This window comes from Branchiostoma floridae, chromosome 18, assembly GCF_000003815.2.
Source record: "Branchiostoma floridae strain S238N-H82 chromosome 18, Bfl_VNyyK, whole genome shotgun sequence".
In the NCBI taxonomy this organism is placed as follows: Eukaryota; Metazoa; Chordata; class Leptocardii; order Amphioxiformes; family Branchiostomatidae; genus Branchiostoma; species Branchiostoma floridae.
This window is the reverse complement of record NC_049996.1, coordinates 3,289,869-3,315,067: the sequence shown is the minus strand read 5'-3', so window position 1 is coordinate 3,315,067 and position 25,199 is coordinate 3,289,869. Positions and strand designations below refer to the sequence as shown.

Sequence of the window (25,199 nt, the reverse complement as noted above, 5' to 3'; positions counted from 1 at the left end):
TGGATTTCGGTATGCAACAAAGTGTTCTAATATGATCAAATTTGAATTCTGATTGGAGGTTACTGGTTGCAAAGTACCTACCAGTTGTTGCCATCTGCATAGAATGAGCCCTACTCCTAGGGAAAAAGTAGTAAAATTTTGAATTTAAAATGTCCTGCAAATGACAGAAGGGTCTAGCCGCCATTGGATTTCGGTATGCAACAAAGTGTTCTAATATGATCAAATTTGAAATTCTGATTGGAGGTTACTGGTTGCAAAGTACCTACCAGTTGTTGCCATCTGCACAACGTGAGTCCTACTCCCAGGGAAAAAGTAGTAAAATTTTGAATTTAAAATGTCCTGCAAATGACAGAAGGGTCTAGCCGCCATTGGATTTTGGTATGCAACAAAGTGTTCTAATATGATCAAATTTGAAATTCTGATTGGAGGTTACTGGTTGCAAAGTACCTACCAGTTGTTGCCATCTGGGCAAAATGAGTTCTACTCCTTACGGAAAAAGTAGTAAAATTTTGAATTTAAAATGTCCTGAAAATGACAGAAGGGTCTAGCCGCCGTGGGATTTCGGTGTGCAACAAAGTGTTCTAATAAGATCAAATTTGAAATTCTGATTGACAGTAACTGGTTGTACATTGCACCTGCCAGTTGTTGCCATCTGCACAGCAGGCCTATGAAAAAAATGTTATGTTTCCAGTTAGCAGACCAATCCTAAGCAAAAACTTGCAAACACTAGCCTTTTTGGTCCACTGGTGGCAAGGGATATCAGTTTTTGATCTGATACATTTTGTATCTATACAGAAAGTTTGTTTTGAATTTTGTCACCTAGATCAGATCAAAAATTTTAATTTACTTGCCAGCGTTACCACTTAGGTGGTGTTGTGCCCTTGGTTTTAGGATTAGGATTAGGTTTAGGATTTCAGAACAATATCATGATATTTACTGTATGATCATTGGGCAAAACGTCTCCCACTTGGGCTTGATTAGCTTGGTACAGTCCAGATGATGTAATATATAGTTAGGGATCCCCACACGGTAGACCATTAATCGATACGGTTAGTGCCTGTCTGGGTCAACCTCTAAATAAATGTGTCTCTGTCTGGCACCCAAATTGATTCCAAGAACAGCTTGAATGTAGTTACAACTCCATGAAAAATGGACTCCCGGACACTGTGTGTATGTGTGCTTTCGTCTGTTATCAAAATAACTGGAGAGTACTTCGCCATGGGTGAATTGAATTTAAATTTGCCGTGTGGGTAGGTCTTGATGAGACCCTCAAAGTGACAAGATTTTCGACCCCCTAGTGGATTCTTATGGTACTGCAGCAGAAGTTCCAGGTCTTTGTGCTACAACTTAGTACAAGTGGTAGCAAAAAAAATGTGTTCACATTAATAAAATAACTTACCATTTTGTCCCAGATTATCATACCAGAATTATATGCCAGATTTGCACAATAACAGAATAGCAACGGTTCGAATACATATATTTTTGAAATGGTCAGACATTTCAGGTAGAATCCACGATACTGAAAGGTGACCAAAAGATTGCATTTTTATACTCCTGATCATTTTCAAAATCCATCTCAACTGTTGTCTGTATCTTATTACCTGGTTGTCTAACCTTCATCAAAGTATACATAGGCTTGAGGCCAAACCAATTTAATTCATTGGTTCACGGATTCACTCGCTCCTATTTTTTGGAAAAAAAGAAAGAAATTACCACTCAGCAAATTTTCACCATTAATAAAGCCATTCACCAACTTTCTGGTGTAGCAAATTGGCCTCCTTTGAGTACTCTAAAAATGTGGGTATCATTATTGCAGTTACTGTACAGTAATAGTGTTTTTGTACTTTTTTCAAGCTGAAAACTTTTTATTCTTTATGTTTTGGATTAGCCCTTATCTTTACCCCAACTGTTTTACAATTTTTATTTTTACTTTTTTTCGCCCTATCGCTCCATATTTTTTATGAAAAAATCCGTGAACCGAGAAATTAAATTGGTGTGGCCTGAGGTCATTATGATAATGCATGGCTCTCAGTCAGTTCAGTCACCCATCTGGTGACATGGCTCTGCACACACTTGATTGGTCAGTTTGAATGCTCTAATAAGGGTCCTAGAGGGTACCCATTTGGAGACACCCTCTAATCCATCCCTTGTGCGAGGAATGGAAATGCCTCTTCTGACAAGCTAATTGGATCAACTGTCAATCATGGTTTGGTAGATATGATAATCAGTCATAATGGACTGAACAGTCCTATATCAGTACTGTTATAATGCATTCAAACCCACACGTCTTTACGTTTCAATTTAGAATTTTACCAAAAATAATAAAAAAAACTCTATAATACATTTTGTACAGGTCACCGTCAGGTAGAATTCTATATAATACAGTGTATTTAAAATTTTGTAAAAAGTCAAAAATGTGCAATTATTGAATCAGATTAGACTTGTCATGCAATTTTTGTATATCTAAATTTGCTATTGAAACATGGATTTCAGTCAATAAGTGTAGAATTTACAAAAAATTGGTATATGTTAAAAAAAATCATAATATTTAGTGCTTTTTTTTCATTTTGATCAGTTCTGCATAATAATATGTATAATGGTGGGCAAAATTTGTATCGAAAACACATTTTTTACAACATTACAAATTAGAAAAGGCTGAAATTTTGATCAGAATCTTTGCAAAATGTAGGATTACATGTAATTTCCATATCATTTATAAGCAATTTTGAAAATTACTGTATCTTGCAAAAATTCAGATTGTCTTTTGTTGATAACATCACGGCCTTGGGCAATATCCCTTTATATTATGATCCCCCTCTTTGATTGACAGTAGTATTTCACACAGGGAATTTGGATAATACTATGCCAAGGGCAATGATTTTATCAAGGAATTAGTAGATCTGAATTTTACTTGACAAGGTAATTTTCAAAATTACTTTCTGATCTAGATTGTTCCATGATAATGAAGTGATTGACAGATTTGAAAATAAACTGTCACCTGCAACAATTTTTGTATCCATTGTTGGCGTCAACAGGATTTCTCATCGTTGAAAAAACTTTCAACCCATTTCCCATGACGACAAGACCTTGATCATACTAGATTAAGCCCTCCTCACACGAGATGAGAAGTACACACAATCACAATTTTACTGTAAAAAAAAAACTAAAATATCAGAGAATTCGATTCCTATTTCTGGTTACTTAAATTCATCACCAAGTTCTGACAAGAGCAAAATTACAAAATAAATTTAGCGCACCAAGTTAGGGCACACTATCCAGCGCAGCACAAAATCAGAAGGTACATTCAAATCCGTAATTGTGGTATAATGTAATCTTTTGTAATTTTGACATTTACCCCAAAAGACTGCTTTAAGAGGCAAACCTTTTTTTGAATGGTGAATGGAGATATACATAAATAGCATAAATGCAGTGTCAGTTATGACTATTCACATTTTGAATATCTAGATGTTCAGGTCATTTTTTAGAAGACCTTGGTACAGTGGTCCCTTTTTGAAAAATTGTCTTAGTAGACTGTCTATTGTGTTTCCACATTGTCAACTTGATATTTGTGCATGGAAGCTCTCCTTTCAATTTCATATTATAAAGTAGTATTATAAAGTATCCCCATTTTCGACACTGTTGTAGTGAGAAAAGCTGAGAAAGAATTTGAAAGTCTTTTATTTGACTCGGCTGGGATCAAACTCAAAAGCTGAGAAAGAATTTGAAAGTCTTTTATTTGACTCGGTTGGGATCAAACTCAAACCTACTGAATGAAACACTCTACCCATCAGTGCCCTTAGGGTACCCTGTCCACTTATAAGATGACCACGTTAACCCTTATTTGAAAGTCAGTGACAGATCAATAGGAGCCTGCCTCGGATGTCAAACTGATAACAAAGGTCAGGCTGATATGCCTAATGTCCTTCTGTTATCAGTTATCAGGTGGTGTAGATTTCAGGGTGGGCTGTGTTGATAACTGAGTCAGCTATGGGGGTTCATATTGTACATAATCTCTGGGCTGTAGTGACGTGCTATCAATATTGGTGTTAGCCTGGTTACCAAACCCCAGCCCGATCTCAAGTATCTATCGTGCAGGGGTCTGGACGGATGGGATAGGCCGGGTTCTCAATTTTGCCCCTTATAGTGGGCAAAAAACCCCACCAATAGAACAGCAGCAGGATCAGCAGGAGGTAATACACCCCTACCATGATTGGTTAAAGACCCCCAACTGTATTTTTCTAATCCATAACAGTGGCCACCAAGTACCTGATTCGCTACTGTGATAGCCTGCTGACCAACTGTGGTGTGTTGTAGCTGGCTACCTGTGGTGTGAGTGGTCATAAATCTTAGGTTCTCCTCCCTCTGATCAAGGGCCTTCGAGAACATTTCTACAGCCACCCTGCCAGACCCCAACACAAAAGATATTTTTGAGGTTGGGGTATGGTATCCAGGCTAGTCTTTTGATAAATGTAGTTACTTTCCTCAGTCCTGGCCCTCTCGCTTCTGTCAAGCGATTTACAGTACCTCGGGCAATACAGAATACCCGTGTTGTATTTGATATGAAATTTGCAAAATGTATGATTTATTTAGTCAATTGAGCTGCTATTCTGCCAATTTCTCTTAATAAGTACATTTTGTAAAGACAAACTGAATGCAGAAAATGTATATGGGTTCTAAAATGTACAAACCACCCCTAAATACAAATGTAGGTCTTGATAGTAAAACTATTCCTAGCTTTCTCTTTTAGTGTTGTCCACATCAACTGCTTTTCATCATCTACGCATTTTATCATTTCCTTTTTGTATTTTGACCTTGTCAAGGTGACTTCCATGCCTAGGGACTCCCCCTTCAGTATAATGCCCACATGAAGTAATCCTCTGGACAGGTCAATGGAATTATGCCAGACGCTGAGATGGAATTTTAACAAGGACAGGCAATTTTATCTATCATAGCTGTTATGCATCAGTTCAGCATTGAAAAGAAAATGGAATATGGAAATGGCATAATGATTATGAATCATAAAAACTGGTGACGGAAAAATGATATGGATAAAATGAGGTAGACCATATACTGTAAATGCATAAATTTTCGTGGTGGTTTTAATTTTTATGTTCGCGGTTGTCGGATTGCAAAATTACTGCAAACTTAAAACCACCGCAAACATTTTTTCCACGGCAGTAAGAGACTATTGGATTGCATTGTGTTACCGCAACCTTAAAACCACTGCGAACAGTCCTTTTGCCCGCTTCCACGAATTTAAATCACTGTGAACTTAAATGCAGTTACATTAAATATACAGTAATTCACATGTCAAGAAAGAAGGACTGACAGCAACGCTCTTAATATTTAGTGAGATATGATCATACTGTTTGTTATTATTTCTAAATGTAGCTGATGAAGAAAATCATAATCATACACTAAGGATTTCAATGAAGACTCTTATTTGTTTTCTTATCAGAATATGATATGGAGATCAGTTATGATATTTCTTGTGGGAAAATAACATTTAGTTACTGTGTTGCTTCTAATGTTATCTTCATTACAAATATGTTAGGCATATGATTTTTCCATATCAGAATTCAAAGATCATGCTGGTAAAAAATTTTGATCAAAAAGAACAATTTTCTTTGTTGTATCTACTAGTGACATTATCTGGATGCAAAATGGTGGATGAGAAATACCACATGCTGCCTCCCCCCGGGCTAGTTGGAAATGGTCTAGCCCATGGGAGCATCATTTGAACCCTGGAGGAATATTGTGTGATTACCCTTATTTCCATATATATTATGAAACAAGTGGGAAAAATAGAAAGAGCACTTGTTCCTTCTAAACAACAGGCACCACATGTTGTCTACCAATCCGTGCATTAAAAAAAATCCAATTTTTAATGTTGTTTTATAAGTTTTATTTACAAAATTTCAACAGAGCATCAAGCAAAAGGCACAGTTCTCATGACAACCATCTCCTGAAAAATATAGGATATAAAAATAACACAATAACATGGCATTGAGTAAAATCACAATGCAACATTATTATATATATGAATTTAAGAAAGGATAACAAAAATTCAAAGTAAATGTATTAAACAAGACATGTCGGCAAGTCGATCCATTGCAAAAAATCTGCCTGTACAATCAATAAAAGTATGAATTATATTAAAAATATGTTACAGTTTTGTGGTATGAAAATGACTACAATGTTTTAGTGGTACACACAATATGTCATTGAGTTACACACATTTTAAAATTTCATATTGAATTTCTGAAAGTATTATACTGAAATAGCTTAGATATCCACCTTTTCCAGCCAGTGTGTTTCATGAATAAGTAATTGTTCACAGTCCGCAATGTGGGGAAATAATTGATGACAGGTTCGCATGTATGATGGCTGGGATATGCTCACAGTGGTGATTCCTGATTATGCAAATGAGCTTATGTCACAATCTTATATGCAAATTTTTCCATAGCAGCAACATGCAATATATAATGTATCTTGTGATAAAAATTTGTACAACGTCAAGATAATTTCTTTGTTACAATTTTGCATGATTTTCAGGGAAGTCATCTAAAGATATATGATACATTTTATGGTCCTAAATGATAAATTAAGATATCTTGCAGAGGATGACAAAAAACCGTGTACCCCTGTTTTTAACATGGTACAGTCCACTTTGCAGTGTTGAGCAGGTGGTTGGATTTAATCATGTGGGATATGGTGTTGCTTTGTTGTCAAGAAAAAAACACAATTCTTACGAAACCTCCCAGAATTGTGCAATAGATTCGGACAAGAGGATGATACGAAATGTTTCCAACACGGAATTTTGGTGGCGCGAAAGTTGCAGAGCTACGAAGAGCGTATAGCACGGGTGAGTGGGTAATGCTTGTATTGTGAGTACGCTATTGTGTGTGTGTATATAACGTGTATGGGCTATATCATTGTTGCACAGGTATTGTTATCATACGAGGCAAGTTCATCGGATATCTATGTATACAGAGCAGTGCTGATATGTGTACGATGCTATATTTTGTTTAATTTGAAGATCCATATTGTAATATAGCATGGTTGTATACAAAATACTATTTTTCAGAAATTATAAACAGTGCTGGAAATGATATTGCTTATAACATGTTAGCAAATAGGTAACATTTAGGGTTGGCATTTCCTATTTGGTGATTTTTCCAGCTTAGAAAAATTGAAAATAATATTTTCGAATATCATGAAGGCTGTTCCAATTTTTATTCACTTGCTAGAGCAATCTGTTGTGACAGACGAATTAGTGGACCATGATGACAATCAATTTTCCTGTCGTACTCAAATCCACAAGTCAGTTAAGGACGTGCGCTCTAAAAGCCCAGATGAGAGCAAAGGTACATGTATATGAAAGCCTATATGAATTTCATTTGAAATCTCTGAAATATATAGTAAACTGGCGTCAGGAAGGATATCCGGCCGTAAAAAAACCCTATCCAAACCGAAATGGAAAGTTCTTCATACAGATAAAGGCACAGGCAGTGCCGGTAGCAGTCACCGACGAGCAGCCGGTATTGTCGTGGGCCTCGCTGACTTGCGGGTGCGGAAGGTAGGGCCCGGCCATCGAGGCAAACCATGGAGTTGAAGCCCAGAGCTGGACTCACTGGACGGACCAGCAGCATGGAAGCACAGTGTGAAGACTATTCCGACTGCTGCCTACCCCTGTGACAGGGATCCCAGCAGCAGTATAATCAAAAATGGATACGACGATACGACGAAGACCTTTATTGTACATTTTTGCTCAAATGAACTTAAAGTATAGGTTGCAACAAAGACATGTTTGGAAACATACCTATTTCAGTAGTATGAGTAATCGTTGTCTGGTATATCATCATCATCATCATAAATAAAAAATTGGTAAACTATATAAAATTGGCTTCTTTTTGCTTCTTGGTCATTGTGGAAATTTTAATAATATGTTAAATTTTAGGATTGTGCGACTTACCTATCGTCAGTTTGTCAAAATGCACGAGAAAAATAAAATTTTCAATGCTACTCATATTATGTCTAAAGTGAGGAAATGTTTTTGTAACAAAATATGATAATTTTATGTAGCACAATGTAGGATTAATTGCACTTCTTCTTCTTCTACTGTGGTAGGTGGTACAATATTATTTTGCCTTGATTCAAATAATGAAATCATTTTTGTTATTAGTTCCTGGCTAGAAATATATAGGGTGACTATGAATCTGGAATAGAATTCTACAACACAAGCAAAAAACCTGAATACAGCAATGTACGGTAAGTAGAAAGAGGTACAACAAAATGATTGTGAGGAAAAAAGGGAACCTCACTTGAGTAGCTCTCAAAACCAACAGTAATGGAAATTGTAGGTAATGTTCCTCTATTGTTATGCGATGATGCATTCAATTGGCGATGGGGCTGACCGGACCAAACAATAGAAGATTGTACAATTTATAGACTCAAATTTTGTGGTGGGTACTTTGTGTTATTCCAGTTTTGATTTTAGTGTTTTGAAATGGGAAGTAAAATTGCTGATGTCAGCTTTCTCTTTGGACCTTTTGTTCAGTAAGGCCTAGGAAAAATAGTTTTGTGTTTTAGAAACCCTTTGCAGTTATCCGACCAACCCTCAAAACATACCAACCCTAGCTCTTTTTTTGTATGCTGCTAGCATTTGAGGGCGTAAAATTTTCGATCTCACTTGACAAATATTGTAAAATCATTTTCCAAAATGTTTTCCTTTTATTTTAGCTTCAATATAAAAAGTTTTCTAAGCAAGCCCACTGAACCTAGTTCCCCTGTATGTCGACAAAACAATTTGTTCAATAGTTATTTGAAGAATTACCAATATCTTGATACAGTTCAGTCTTGCATTGTCAAACTGTGACTATTGGATTAAATCAGCATTATCTAAAAAATAAACCTGCAAAAGAATATCATAGAATCCTACCAGCCTTTATTTTTCAGGGCTGTGATCAGAAACACAATATTTCTTTCCTCAGGCCTATTGTATTGTTCGTACAGTACTATAAATCATGGGGGTCTGGGTTAGTGGGTTATAGGGGTGAACAGGTGCAAGGTACTGGTGCCCCCAGCAGGTGTACTAACTACATGTGGTGTCAATTCTAGGTGCTGTCTCTTAATGCTTCAGGACTTTGTCTACTAGAATGTACACGAAGATATAATTTTACAATGTAAATTTTAACATTTATCTGGGCCTATCTCAATGGTTATGGCTATTTTGGCTAGCCTTGGTACCATCTGGGTATATATTTCGCTCCTACATGTATGTTCGCTTCTGCTACCCATCTGGGGAACTGTACATTGTGCATTCAAAGTTGAGCCATTTGGTGGTGACGTCAGTTAATGAGTGAAATAAGGAATGGGTTCCAGAGCGCTCTTTCAAAGAGACGTTCCAACACCTGTTCGATTGTAATTATGTTATACAATCTCCAGCGTAATTTTTTTTCACTCATTGTTTGGAAGGCCATGTTGTTGATTTTTGCTGTCAAATCATGTTAGCAAATTTAAAATACATTTTCCATCAATATGCTATGTCATGAAGTTCAGATTTGGATGGACAGAGTGAATTTTTGCCGGTGCATATAGCACCGGCTATGAGATGGGAGAAGCGGTTGCATGGATGCATGGATGGATGGATGGATCGGTCACTTTAACCAAATAGCCCTTCTATACGTGCTATTGCGTAATCGAGCCAGCGTGGCCGAGCGGTCTACAGCACGGTACCTATCTTCCGTAGACCGTTGGTTCGAACCCCACTTGCTAAATTTTTCTCTTCTTTGTTAGACAAATCTCATGTAGTGTTTTTAGACTGATTAATAGAAGAAAGACCAATTCAGTAATTCGATGTTTAAAAACTCTTTTTTCATGTGATTTTGTTTAACATCCAGGCTTTTTCCAAAATACGCACCAGCCAGCTTTTTTCAGAAGCTTTCTTGTTTCTCTGTCCAACAAGCAAATTTCCATCCCAGGACGGAGGGACGGGTCCTGGAGACAGCCCTTGCATAATTACTATAACCTCAGACTTTTCTTCTGACCTTACTTTCCCAAATCATCGTTCTTTCACAAGGGCAATATAAAACAATACAACTACCATTCCCTTAGGGACATGGACAGAGGTTTCTAAAGCTGCCATATGGACATTACTAACAGGTCAGCGTGAAAAGTGCACCGTACTCCCCCTGTGAAACTCAGATCAAGCTGTGCCGTATATAAATCAGTGTAATGTGGCCCTTGACAATACTCAGACTACATGAATCATAGTCTGTATCAAGCTGTTAGTTTTAGGCACCACTTGTACTACTTACAATTGGTCTTGCGGTTAGATGTGTGAGGGTCTGCATGGGGGGGGGGGGGGATACTGGCAATGCTGAACGGTAAACTTTAGGAGAACAGGTACACATATAAATCAGTCAAATGTGGCCCATGACAATACTCTATACATGAATCATTTTACTGTATCAAGCTGTTAGTGTTAGGCACTACTGGTGATGTAACAAATTGGTTTTGCGGTTAGATGTATGAGGGTCTGCATGGGGGGATGCTGGCAATGCTTAACGGTAAACTTTAGGAAAACAGGTACACATATAAATCAGTCAAATGTGGCCCATGATAATACTCTATATGAATCATTTAATGATACTGTATCAAGCTGTTAGTGTTAGGCACTACTGGTAAATGTAACAATAGTTTTGCGGTTAGATGTGTGAGGGTCTGCATGGGGGAACGCTTAACGGTGAGTTTTGGAGTACAGGTAAATGCTTGATAATTGTAGATTCAGAAAAGACAAAGAACTTCTGACTTTTTTTCTTATACCTCTTTTATTTTCAAGAGGGCTCATAAAAGACTAAGTGTATAATTGAAGTTGAGCTGTAACAATTCATTTTGTATAATATTATTTGATAGACTAGCTATTAGTTTTATGACAACCATAAAACAATTATGTTGATTGAACACCTTGCAAAATAGATAAGCAGAGAGTAAATGTGTTTTATTAAGAATATTGTATCATAGAAATTATTGCTCTTTAAAAACATGATATTTTTATAATGTTTTGATGGAACTAAATGTTCAATTCTCAGTAGTTTTCAAAAATGCTGTGTTTGAAGTTCAATATAGATCTTTATACATGTGAGTTTAAACAATATCTAAATGAATATTTCTTTTATAATAGTTGTTCTAGTTTCATATTATGATTCCCAGGTGGTTGACCCATATCCAGAGTAAGCTCCTTTAAATAGAATTATGACATCATCCCTATGACATCATCATCCCCACACCTGTACTTGTTGTGTGACTTACTGTATAAAAACTATAATGGGCCTAAAAGCTGCTTTTTTAGTACAAAAAGGTAATCTTATTATGTTTACCTTTGCAAAGAGGATTTTTCTGTTTTTAAACTTCTTAGTGGCATTTGTTTGTGTTTTAACAGCATAACTCTAAGAAGCAGTAATAAATGATCAAAAATTCATATTTTCATAGAACTACAAAATGTATGATCTCATTGCAACCACATGCAGTAATGGCATCCTCATTTACATGACTGTACATAATGTACTTAATATAATATATCAATAGATACATGCAGCTTAGAACTGAACTTGCAAACTTTCATAACTACAATAAAAATTCGCACAGAACCTCGCTGATTTGCCAGAACAACATGCCCAGGCTTTTTCAAGAAAAAATATTTGTGTGTGAAACAACAAGTCGACTTAATGTGGCCCAATGACAATCATTTCCCCATTCTGTGACCCATGTAATATGATGGGAGTTGTATGTTAGTCACAACAGTTGGGCCCTGTACACTTTGTACACAGCTGTTCTCACATAGCATAGCTGACTGAGCCTAGCATGACATTTGGTGCATGATTCAGCTGCTATGTGTTACTGTAAATGTTGACATTTTCACAGTGGTTTATTGATGGAGAATTTCACCTCTTAAAATGCGACAAACTTAAAACTAACTCCAAGTATACAACTCAGTTTCAACTGCAAACTAAAAACCAGTGCAAACACCACAAACATTTTTGCCATGCCACAAACTTCAGGTTAAATCCTTGCTAACTTAAAGGTATTTACAGTATCATGATTTGGTCATTACAAGTTGATTTCTTGACAAGCACAATAACTTTACAATTATAGCTAATTCTAATACATTGTACTTTTTAAAAAAGAACTTAATTTCACTAAATGCTTGAATGTCATTGGCAAAATTAAATAGTAAAAGACTCGGAAATTCACTTCCAAGTTGTAAAATTAAACATTTTCAAAACAAAATGTCAACATGCCTTTTTTAGCGCAAGTGTGGAGTGAGACAGAGAGTCAACTTGACATTGGAAACTTGAACATAACTATGTAAAATTTAAATGTTATTCACTGTACTTTATCTAGTAGTTTTCAACTGTCAGTGTCAAATGCCAACATGGATTGAATTTCTGATAAACTTGCGTGCCATTTGTCTTCATTTGCCAAGGCTCAATGAAAAGGACCATTGTGATACACTGTCCAGGAAGTTCAAACATTTGGTGAATGTTAACTTGATATCTGTGATAGGAAATACCCAATAGCCAAATGTGAGCCAGCCAACTATTCATTCTACATGACTTTTTTGTGTGCAAATAGGCCATGTTGATTTGATTATATGGATGTCATCTGTACATCTGTGTATGTCAATTTTACTGTGTCCAAAAAGAAATTTCAACCATGGTGTGTTGCAAAATTAGCAAAATATGCTGTTAATAATTGCAAACAAAAAATCGGAAAATGGATTAACAATGTTGTATATTGCTAAAGTCAATCACAAATTCAAAAAAGAAGATATGAAAGAACAAAAATGAAGAATCAATTATATTTGTTCTGTATAGCATACTGTGTTTTTCAATTGTTCAACCTTCCTGACCACTTAGATTTCTTAATGAAAATACATGTAACTTTTTTCCCCAACATTTGTTTCACTTGCTTGCATCAGTTTTGGGCTTTCCGGAGGATGTCATCCATATATTAATCAAATCAACACTGTCTCAGTTACTCTTGACAACATATATTGACTAGATAGCTTACATAATTTTGTAATGTCCAATAAGGTGTCCTGTACCTCCCTTAGCCATAAGAAGCTAACAACATTTTTGATTGGCTAATCATGTAATTAAGTCACCATTGTCAAGTATTGATTGGTTGAAATTTTCCCCATTTTTTGGTGTGCAATATTAGTTACAGTTGACACTTGAGCTGTCATCCAACAAAATTTCCTGTTCCATGCAGTTCTGTTACTCTTAGTAAGTCTTAGTCATAAAAACAATCTTTATGATTGGCTGATCATGTAATGCAATCATCATTGTCAAGTTTTGATTGGTTAGAAACCTTGCCCATGTTTTCTGTGTGCAATATTAGTTACAGTTGACACTTACATGTATAAGCTGTTATCCAACAAAATTTCCTGTTACAGTTACTCTCTTACTCAAAATATTTTTGATTGGCTGATCATGTAATGCAATCATCATTGTCAAGTTTTGATTGGTTGAAAGCATTGCCCATGTTTTCTGTGTGCAATATGGCCCATGTAACTCAACCATGAGTCAACTATGTTTATACCACTACAGACAGAGCGGCCTTTTGTGTTTATATTTCCCTTGACATAGCTTAGGCTGCGTGCAGCTGTTTTGGTAGTTTGCCGGAGTCGCACTTCCGTCTTTTTGCTTGTTGATCGAGCGTGGTTTGCATTCCTCTAAGCTCTTGACCAGTTTTAGATCAGTTCAGGAACTAAAATCGGGTCGGTAACTGTTGTCTGTGGACTCCATATACAAAGTCTGGACATTTTTACAGCATTACATGCAGTTCAATGGTTGCTTTGATATGAACTTGATATTGCATTGTGAAGACAAGTTTGAATGGGATTTAAAGGGATAACAAGATGGCTTTTGGTAAGTAGAGAGAAATTTCAACCTTTTTTTGGAGAGTATGTACTTTGTATGTTATGTTTAGCTTGTATTGTAAGCACATGGCAGCAAGTTGAATCATGTTGGAGGATGACTCAGATTTCTGTCTAGTACTTTCTTTGTGCTTTGGATTTTATACATGTATGTGGTAATTAAGGGTCTATTGGCTTGCTGAAGTATTATTTGTGTATCTACATGACTTATGTTTTTGTATGTGAAAAATAGTAGTCAAGATCCAAAGAATAATATTGACGTTCATTTACTAATTGTTGTTTCCTTGTTGATATTTACCTTAGGTTAGTGTGCCTTGTTACCTCTCTGAAAGAGGTTCACCCTGACTGGGAGTTATGTTTTTAATATTTGTTATGTTTGTGTATTGACACTTATTAAGATCCTTTTGATGAATCTGTAACTATGAATTATGATATGCCATTGGGTAGTTATTGAGGTCTTGAAGAAACGCATTGGTTTTGTTGTCTTGTTATTGATGTGTTGTTTTTTATTGTTTACTGCAGTATGGAAGAACAAGTGCAAGGGATGGTCCAGCTGAAACAGAAGATGGACCAACTGAAGCGCGAGCGGGGACATCTCATTGATGCATATGAGGTAAGTTCATCTTATTACCTCCATGAAAAATAGACTGTGCAATACTGTCTTGGTTATGTCTGTCTGTCTGTGTTTGTATTTATATGTGTGTTCATGTTAACACGATAACTACGATGGCCCAGATGGATTGTCTTGATATTTGATATGTGGGTAGGTCTTCATAAAATCTCAAGGTGATAGTTTTGGGGCCATCTAGCAGCTTGTTGTGATACTGCAACAGAACTTCTGTTTTTTATCTCTTTTCATTTGGAGATGGTATGGTCAGCAGATTGGATAGAAGATTGTTTAATCTATTAGTAATTAAATTGTGTTTGACTACGGAGATAAGTTATGATATGATCCACGTCAAAGCTTTCTGTCATTTAACTGAGCTAAACTTATATTGATCAACTGGTGAAGGGAAAGATTATAATCTATCAAACTGCATGGCTAGGGGTATCATAATCAAATGGGTTTCAACGTGTATCTTTCAGAAAAATTCAAACAAAATATACTGTCTGGAGAGCAAACAGTATCTTTTGAATCTTGGTCAAACAGAAGTCATAATTGTAAGAAAGTGCAAGACATTTTAAAAGATTGAATATCAGCAAAGACTTTTCCTGTCAAAAGATTATTAACTTATTCTTAATTGATACAGGGAAAGGGACTAATACCTTGAAGACCCCCATTGTTTTGAATAATGGGTACTTAAAAAGCAATTAGCACTTATCCTATAATTGATTGTGCTCCGCCACTAGGACCACCTCTTGTAAACATACATTGTCAAGTTTTCACAGTTTGACAGACAAGTTATCACACCTTCCCACTGTAGCATTTGGGGGGGTTGTTGGTGGGTGAACTTCTGTCAATGAACCAAGTGATGAAGACATTATACAATGTAGAATCATTTTCAAACAATGTTTCTCTCATTTGTGTTGCAATAGGAATTTTTGCTTGTAGTTGTACGGTGTATATCCATTATGATTGCAATACATGTAATGTAAAGATAAAAAGTCCAGTGTCTTTATTGTTTTTTTCAGGCTCACAATAATTGTTACACTCAGTCTGTTTTTTTTTGTCACTTCTGCCAAAATCTTTAAAAAAAACTATAGTATACCATCTGTTCCCTATGTGTTGGGTCATTCTGACTAGCAAGCAAAATACAAACTGTACCAGTCAGGATCATTTACAGTACTGTGGGTGTCTGACATGCCACACACTGTACATTTGGGTTGGGTATAGAAAATTCAGGATTGGTACTTGAAGTACGGTTCCGGTCCAGAGGATCAGGTCCTGGTCCGGAACTGAACCTGGACCTGATTGTTTGTAAACTTGTGAATGAGAGGTACTCAAAACAATGATCCAATTTCCTACAAAGCAATCTACAAGTGGCAGAGTATCTGACTTCCACTGGCATTTTGAAATTGGCCTGTCTTCATGTTAATATACTAACTGTACTTTACTTTTCTTGAACCAGTAAGCGCCAAAATGTGTAAACCCCTGCCGATGTAGAGGGCCTGCATGGAGGGTCAGACTCCCACAACGATTTACACTGAATTCAGAAGATCTTAATGCGCAAAATTTAAGGAAGGCAGTTACCAAAAATTTCGTCGCCTTGCTACGATTTACATGAATAAGACAGCTTTCCCTACAATTACGGGAAATGAAAATAGGCAGACTACACGTTATGGAAAAGAGTATGCAGACCCTCGATGTAATCTGGTCATTTCTAACTCAGTCCACAATCCGGTCTACTGATTTTTTTTTTCCGATCCATTTTTTCCTACAGGTCCAACAAGAACAAACATTTTGTACCAGTTGTACTAGTACATCCTACTGTTACCCAGTCCTACTGTAAAATGCATTTAAGTTTGCAGTGATTTGATTTTGCCATATGGTGAAAAGTGAAAATGATAACCGCAAAATTAAATGATTTTACAGTAAATTGTTATTCCTGAACTCACTAAGACATATCAATATCCCACATGTTGTTCAGTGCCAAGTTATTGACCAGGTAGTAGATAGCAGCTATGTGTTATGTCTATCTATTCAGTGATCAGTCAGTAAAGTACTGTTTTATTAAGTTCTTAGATTAGCTGATATGGGCATGTCAATCATCTTTTTATAGTCTTTTCCTTGTGTTAGTAGTATTTATACATCTAAAAGAACTTTGAAAGGCATTTTTCACAAATAAAAAAAGGAATTCTAACGAATTGCATTTTTTTTAAAGCAGACACTAATAAAATGCATTTGAAAAAATAATAGGGGCTGTTCGATCATGACTGAGCCATTCTCTATTCTTTTCTTTTCTTACCTCTTGAAATTCTGACAATTCTTCAAGAATTATGCTTTTCTTGACATGTTATTATATTATTTTAAACTTGTATAGTCACATGTAGAATTTTGGCCGCCACCCCAAAAATATTCTGGATAATGAAATCTTGAGGTTATTGATATTCACAGCCTTCTATCAAAGGTGAATTTTAGCATTATTATTATTTCTTAAGCTTTCATATTTCCGAACTAACAAACAGCTAAAAAACAACCCTCACTAAGAAAGTACTTTTTTTTTTCTGGTGGTACCGATAAATACATGCTAGCTGGATGGAAATAAATCAGCAACTAATTTCACTCAGTCTTTATTTTTATTGTAATGTATACAATTGAATTGAATTGCCATTTGCTTCATTAAAGAGTGACTGGAAATCTGACTTGTGACATGGTCTGACATGTAAATCCTAATCTTGTATCAAGTCTCAACAACACCTTCTTGGAAAGCAAAGATTTACCCAGAGTTCAAGTGTAGCCCCTGTATTCCATCTCAGGAAGCCCTGGGTGACAGGGGGCGGCCATGTTAGTATTTAGTTTACTGACCTCCAGGAGAGGTGAAATGTAGGAGGCAGCACTAATTGATGATCTCTGGGGTTTGATGGCAATCACCTGGGTACAAGAAGGGCTGACACCCTTCGTGAAAACTTGCACTTGTATGTCTGACTTCCCAGTGGCATATAATACTTTGTTGTTAACTCTGAGCCATTGAATTGAAAAAAAAGTATGCCATTTTCTGTGACATGAGTCAAGAATGAAAAAATTAAATGTAGACTTCTTCTTCTAAGGTGCAAGTGGTACACAATCATTTAAAGCAACCACCATTTGTTATGAACCAAACTCCAAGGATCCAGAGGGCAGCGTTTCAAGAGCCTTAGTATCATTGTGGTCAGGTTGCGTTCTTTATTTCGGATGGTGATATCTAGCCAGCAAACTCATATTTTGGGTGCCAAATCTTAGCACATAAAAGAATCAATGCACTAATTGAGAAGATTAGGGGTAACATTGTGTGCTTGACTACAAATGTAAATGGTGAAACCTTGCTCAAGTCGCTGCATTATCAGCTATTAAAAAGCATCGTACTTTAGTAGTGCTTCAGGTTTGACATAATATTTCTCTAGGCCATCATTAGGCCATCATGGTTCTTTTTGCTTGTTCCTCATTAAAATCAGCCTTAGGTTAATTGCAGCATATATACTAAAGCAAAAGCTGTTACTAAGGTCAATGTCTTGTAGAGTAGTGTCATTAGACTAAAACAAACTTTAAGGTGTTTGGTGTCTTTGATACAGTTGTGGAGGTTATTCGGGTCAGGTGCACCCCCTTCCCATGCACTAGAAGCTGTGATCAAACGAATTTCAAAGTTGGACAGTTTTTGTACATTTTGCTGTTTTGCCTTTTAGATCATAGTTTTATAACCTCACGACTTTTAGTATAATTCTAATTATAATATCATGGGTCCTACAAAAAGTAGCTCAGCAATTATCTAAGTGGAAGGGGATACTAAAAGATATTTTCCTTCAAACAAATCCTGAATAATCTCTCTTTTTGTAACCTCAAACAGAACCAGATGGACTCCATCCGCACCCACGTCAGCAACCTGGAGCTGGAGAACGACGACCTTGTCAAGAAGGTCAACAACTACGAGTCTCTGTCGGACGTGCACCTGTCCAGCGCCGAGGAGGAGCGCGAGAAAACCGTGCTACTCATGCAGCGGCTGAAGAGTCTGGAGGCGGAGAACTCTGCTCTGGTGCTGGAGAATGAGAACCAGAGGGAACAGTATGAGAGGTGCTTGGATGAGGTAGGTCACAGATTACAGTTCATAGGTTAGCTGTCATAGGTTAAAGGTCAATGAATAAAGAGGAAGAAAAGTGTGCTCCTGATGCAGCGGCTGAAGAGTCTGGAGGCCGAGAACTCTGCTCTGGTGCTGGAGAACGAGAACCAGAGGGAACAGTTTGAGAGGTGCTTGGATGAGGTAGGTCATCACAGGTTAAAGGTCATGGGTTAAAGATCAAGGTTTATAACTAAAGAGGAAGAAAACTGTCTTACTGATATGGAAAATGGAGAGTGTGGGATAAGAACTCTGCTTTGGGTCTAGAGCACGAAAACCAGAGGGTGCTTGAAGGTCATAGAACTTGCTTCAAGGTCACAGCTTTAAACAAAGGTTGTAGACCATGCTACTGATGATGCTGTGGCAAAGAGCCTAGAGGTCATAGGTTAAAGGTCGAAGAGGTTATTTTGCAATTGATTGCAGAGACACTGCTGGTTGGCCATCTGATTTTCCTTGATATATTTACTGTCAATTATGTGACAGGTAGCTATGTAATCATGGTAATGACTGTAATGACCCAGCAGGGGTTTGTCCTAATTTTGAACATACTCTTACATCATGCTCATTTTGAAGGACCCTCTGATGCCTCCTTTCTTCAATATAATGACCCCTATAAGTAGTATAATTCTAAAATCTGTCTTTTCTCTTTATGTACAGGTAGCCAACCAGGTGGTACAAGCTCTGATGGCACAAAAGGTAGGAATCATTACACGTTATGGTCACTTCTCACTAGCCTACACATTTTTGTGGTGTTGAATGTTTGAATTGCTTGGCTAGCGGACACAAGATCAAGAGGTTCTGGGTTCTGTTCCTGGTGTTTATAGTTAGACATTATGTCCTTGGGAAAGGCATATTAGGCCACAGCAAGTAAACTTTATGGATGACATCCTCTGCATACTGCAAAAATAGTGTGATAGGGCAAAAAAAAACAAGATGGGTGAAAAAAAAACAAGATGGCTACATTTTCAAAAATAGGCACCATAAATGATGACTGAATAATCAGATGTAAAAAGAATCAAATCTAAAGGGACAAAACAGGGTATCAGAGCCAACAAGGCATTCATTCCTGTATCTAAGACATGTACTGGTGTGGAAAAGTGACACTAGTGTGGTAGACTGGCATCACTAACATAGTTGGTAACCACACTCATAGCTTCCATATTGGTGTCACTTTTACAACTATCCAATAAGTTTCATTTCTACAACTACAGCCCTGGGTACCTCGCAAGTGTCACTTCTACAAGTACAATTATTAGGCTACAACACAATGTATTTGCTCATTTTGGTACTTGATCGTTGTGTTGACCATCCCTGCAGAAGAAAAAAAAATTTTTTTCATAAATCAGGCGAAAATTAATGAGCGCGCTGATGTCATCCATAAAATTTACTTGCTGTGGCCTTACACAACTTTCCTCACCCTTAGCCTACCAAGGTGTGAACTGGGTTACCCCTGACTTTGGTTGGGGAGGTTGAAGGAGGTGGAAGAAGAGGGCTCAGTGTCCTTAAGACATCAAAAAGCCTAATAATATAGATGGAACTACCTTTACCTTTTTTACCTTTTTTTTTCTTACACATTTAGAGCTTTATAATCATTTTGTTTATAATGTTTATGGGGAATCACTCCAAGAAAGCCTCACAAGTTGTTGATCTGTACCTTGTTTGTTGAAATGAGAGGACTCTTAGCTGTGTATTAACTTAGACTACCCACTGAAATCACAATCTAAATCTGAAACAACGTTGACCTTGCAGAGCAGTGTTTTGTTTGGGTTTAAAATAACTGACAGTTTCCACTTCATGGTGAAAAATGCAAATAACAGGATCTGTCTCTAGCCTTAAATTTTTTTCCGTCCACTCATTTTTTTGGGAGCCCATGTTGTTCATTTTTCCTGTCACAGACTGTTATTTTAAGCTGACTTATGGGAGTCATGTAATATTTTTAAAAACAATTATTATTCTATCAATTTCATGTCAGATTCTTTGGACAGGCAGGGTAAATTTTTTTCCTGTTCCAAAGTTATCCAAGTTGAAGAAGCAAATTTCTGTCCTGGGACAGAGAGCCGGGTCCTGGAGATAGCCCTTAATACTCAAATTGAAGCTGTCTTGAACTTCAGACTCTTTTTCCTAATTGGCTATTTTTGAAGCATTAACATCCTATTTAGAGTATAAACTTAAACCTGTGTGAGTATGACAAAATTTATCATTTGTATTTTAGAGAAAAGTTCCTTTTGTTTTCTGTTTCCCTTTTATTGAGTTTTTTTCTTCCGATGTCAAATATTTGGTCTCCTCGAGTTTCTTTTGTCAGTCCATTCCACTGTCCTGGCAAAGAGAGGTTATTCAAATATCCATTCTGGGGCAGAGAATGGTTGCTTAGCAACAGCCATGGGAACCGTTCTCATTGGCCAGCTGTTTAGTAAGAAAAGAGGCTGTCAGACATCAGTTGATAGATGTCGCCATGTGGGAACACAGCTCTTGTTGACGAGCATTCAATTTTGGATCTGTTTCTTAAACTACTGTGACTTGAGCTTTTCTGGTATGTTATTGATTAACTATATCTTTGCTAACACTAATGTTACAACAATGTATATAGAACTATTTAATACTACTAATAAACACTATCAGTTTTAGATATTATTTACTAGTAGTTGGCATCAAATGATCGTAAGAGAATAACATATCTGTTTTGTGAAATTTGATAGTTTATCTTAAAGGAGTCCTCAGAATGATAGACAAAATATTATAATACAATTCTTACGTGAATGTGTTGTAATTTTTCTTATTCATATTTAATCATTTTTGTATACTTGTATATTTCTTTAAAATCTTTATGATTCAAGAAAATCCTGAAGTCTGAGCATGTCAAAATTCCAAACATTGTACCTTTTCTTGTATTTCTGTTACTTTGATGATATGCTCCTCTATTCTTATATAAGGCCTTGGTTGGTCAATATCGTGGCTTAATTGAAGTAGTGATTCTGCATCTGCTATACAGTTTTGGGTAAACAGTCCTATACGAGAATGACAGTCTTGACAACACAGACCACATCTGATTCAGTCTGTTACAATACTGTACAGTAACTAACTGAACTGCAGAACTCACAGTTGAATAATATTACAAATTGGTAACAGCTAAGTGTATTGTATAGGCCATCTAGTGTTCTTGCCCAAGCAGGCCATGTTTTACCATATTGTTCCATCTATGCGAGGTCAGTCTTCGGTCCAACGGGTCAAGAGAGGGACGGCCATGAAGTGGCCACAATAGAACCATTGTGTGACCATTCACACTGACCACTGTAGCCAATCCGTAATAACCCATTCCCATCCAAACACTTTTTACATATAAATTCTGCAAGGCTTCTCTTAGAGCTATATTTGAAGAGGCCATTGTGATCGGTGGTTAAATTTGCAAACCTGATGCAGTGAACTCTATTTTGCCATTCCTAAAGATGTTTTTCTTAGGAACAGTTGTTTTTTTCTCAAACCAAATGTGACCCAAAGATAGTCTATAATTTGGAGTAGACAGCTGTTTTATTGTCTGGCCTTTTTTGGGTTAGCAATAATAACCTAGCAACAAATCTCACATAAGGTATACTTAAAGCCCCACCCATAAAAAGAACAATTGTCCCTTAAAGTTTGTACTTTTATGTACTTCCGTGCCCATATACAGATAGCTGATTTCTACTTGTCTGTGTTTGGTACTATTTTCAGCTAGTCTAGCTTTTGTGGCTTGACTGCCATGATTTCATTCTGGCTTAATGGAAAGACGTTGTGATTTCTGACCATCTAAAGCATCGGAATTGTCTTTCTCTTCTTTCTGTCGGCTACCGCCTTCATCTTTGTGAAGATTCAATCTGTAGCCTGTATACGGTTTTGGTTTGATCAACTCACACAGGAAAGGACTATTCTTGTCGTTGAATGTGGTGGGTTCTTTTACATGCTTGAGTCAGTGATGTTTTTGAAATTCTATGATTCTATGGTCACATTCTCAACTAAAACGAGAAATTCTCCATACGATATCTGCAGATTGCAGTCACCTATCTGCAGACTGCATATACCTATCTGCACACTGCTGTCACCTATCTGCACACTGCAGTCACCTATCTGCACACTGCAGTCACCTATCTGCACATTGCAGTCACCTATCTGCAGGTGCAGATAGGTATCTGCATATAGCAGATACCTCACTGCAGACTGCAGTCAACTATCTGCACACTATAGTAAATGTGCTAAGACTGCATACACCTATCTGTAGACTGCAGTTACCTATCTGCAATCTCCATACAGGTGAAAGCAATCAGAGTGCAGTTTCTATGGATATAGTCTGTATACTAGTTTGAAATGTATGAGCCCTGTTAACCTGCATCAGGTCTGTCATACCTGACATCTCATCACAGTGTAATTAGTACAGTTACTCGATCAGCAGCTCACGTGCTGAAGGCTCAAGACCGGAAAATTTCTTTGTTATCATGCTATTTCCTATATTTTGCTAGGCTAGGCTGATTTCAAAGGGCTTATTGTAATTTTGACGCAAACACTGCCTCATATAACAATGTTCAGTAATTAATAAGAACCATTTAATGGCATCTCTCTCAGTCCCATGGGATATTTTCAGGAGTCGGTAATGCCTAATAACCATGGATAAATGAACAGATTAATAATTGGTTTCAATAGAACTGTCGCATGGGTCTGCAATGGCTGCCATTCTGCGCTAACTCAAGTGACCTCAATATGACAGCAATTGCCCAGGTGAGGCCATAGGACTTTAGGTTTTGAACCACTTACACCGGGAACTACCCTTACTCTTTTCAACAAGTATGGCACATTCTTTAAATTGTCCACAGTTTAAAAAAAATTTCATTCAAAAGGTTTATCATAATTCACAAAAGTCCTATAGCTATGTGGACTCTCCCCCCTATCTCCACTGGCTTGAAGTCTTGTCATTCACCAGTAGCTGACACCCCTGCTGGTTTAGCTGCTGCTTGGATTTACTTAAGGATTAGTGTGTAACAGGGCATGGCTGATTGATTTGTATCAGTCCCATATGAGTGATAATGGGATCTCACTTAGCCTCTGACAGACTTGCAGAAAACTTTCAGGCTTGTGGATGTACTAGTACTGAGTCTACTAGTAGTAGACTCAAAAGTCATCACAAAACTACCTTATTGTTTTCTTCTTGAAGAGTTGACCTTAAGCCCCTTTTGTCCTCATTCACATAAAGTTGCCCTTTTAATAACAGCATGTACACATGTACATGTATGCACACCTTGTACCATAGAGGAACAAGAAACCTGCTATTTTCATTAGTATCTTTGGTCTGGCTCTAAATAGGCTGAAGTGACCATTATAAGTCTGATCTTTTACTGTTTGTCATATTTGTCAGTCTGGCTGAAGACTGTCCAACTATCTACACCACAGTAGATGGATCTTTGTACTGCAGCAGCCATCTGTTTTGTGTTGACTGTCCAGGTCTGCTTCAACCAATACAACCGGGAAATATGATACAGTTCAGACCAGGTCACAGGGGAAACCACTGGGGAACATTAGACATTCCAAGTCACCTACATGTAAGGAAAGCAAACAAATCAGGAAAAGGTCACCAAAAATCATGTTTTTCTTTAAAAGTATTCTTGTCATGTGTTTAAACCAGGAGTTAATTTAACTTAGATAGGATGTACTTAAACTTTTTTCCTGGCTTTAATCCCTTCCTGTGGTGCACATCCTTGGTTGAGCCAAACCATGTATAATTGATCTGCCTGTGATAAAATCCCCAACTTTTCACTGGCTGCATGTCAGTTTCCACATGGAAACTTTAGTGGAGAAATCATGCACAGAAAGAGAGTCTACAAGGGGTCATTGTTTTGTGTCTCTTGTCATGTCACTGTGAAACTTTCTGAGTATTGCGAGCGTGATTCATATGAATTGTACGTGAAGCATAATCAAAATTTCTTTTATCAAACTTAACTTGTCTAGTGGGAAACTTTAACAGTGAAAATGCAAGTTGTGTCCCTTAAGCACTGGACATGACGAAAATATGTTGCGGAAGCGTCGCCCCAAAAATGTTTTTAACTAATAGAAGTTTCATCATCAAAATTAATTTAGTTTACGAGCAAAATGTGCCCTTCAAATGCAGGAAATAAATGTTTCAGATGGTCAATATTTCAATTTTTTCCTGGATGGCCCATATGACGGCTTTCGACGCTCCGTTGCTCTCCCGGCACCCTCTAACAGAAATGTAAGCTAGGTCTGCCAGCAAAATTGGTCCTTCAAAGTACCGTAGTACTAATCAATGGCGTCCAGATTTCAAAATTTTCCTGAACTTACCTTGCAAAAGCTCGTGAAAAAATATGTTTGGGGGCATTACTCTCAATAACGCTAAAACTATATATATGAGAATTTCTGATAAAAATACCATTCAAGTTTAGCAAATACCATTCAACTTAGCTTTCTACCAGCAGGAAATAGCATTTTAGAGGGTCAATATTTCACAGCTTTCAGACTATCATTACAAGTAA

At 37.0% G+C, this 25,199-nt stretch overlaps 1 protein-coding gene across 1 annotated transcript in view; it reads left to right on the top strand.

Annotated features, from left to right (window-relative positions):
- LOC118405986 (nck-associated protein 5-like) overlaps positions 1 to 25,199 on the top strand; it is an 88,262-nt gene that overhangs the window by 46,200 nt on the left and 16,863 nt on the right. Inside the window, exons 6-9 of the mRNA XM_035805840.1 lie at positions 14,465 to 14,555; positions 18,424 to 18,660; positions 18,748 to 18,834; positions 19,348 to 19,386. Coding sequence (XP_035661733.1) covers positions 14,465 to 14,555; positions 18,424 to 18,660; positions 18,748 to 18,834; positions 19,348 to 19,386 — 454 coding nt within the window. The remainder of the gene's footprint in view (positions 1 to 14,464; positions 14,556 to 18,423; positions 18,661 to 18,747; positions 18,835 to 19,347; positions 19,387 to 25,199) is intronic.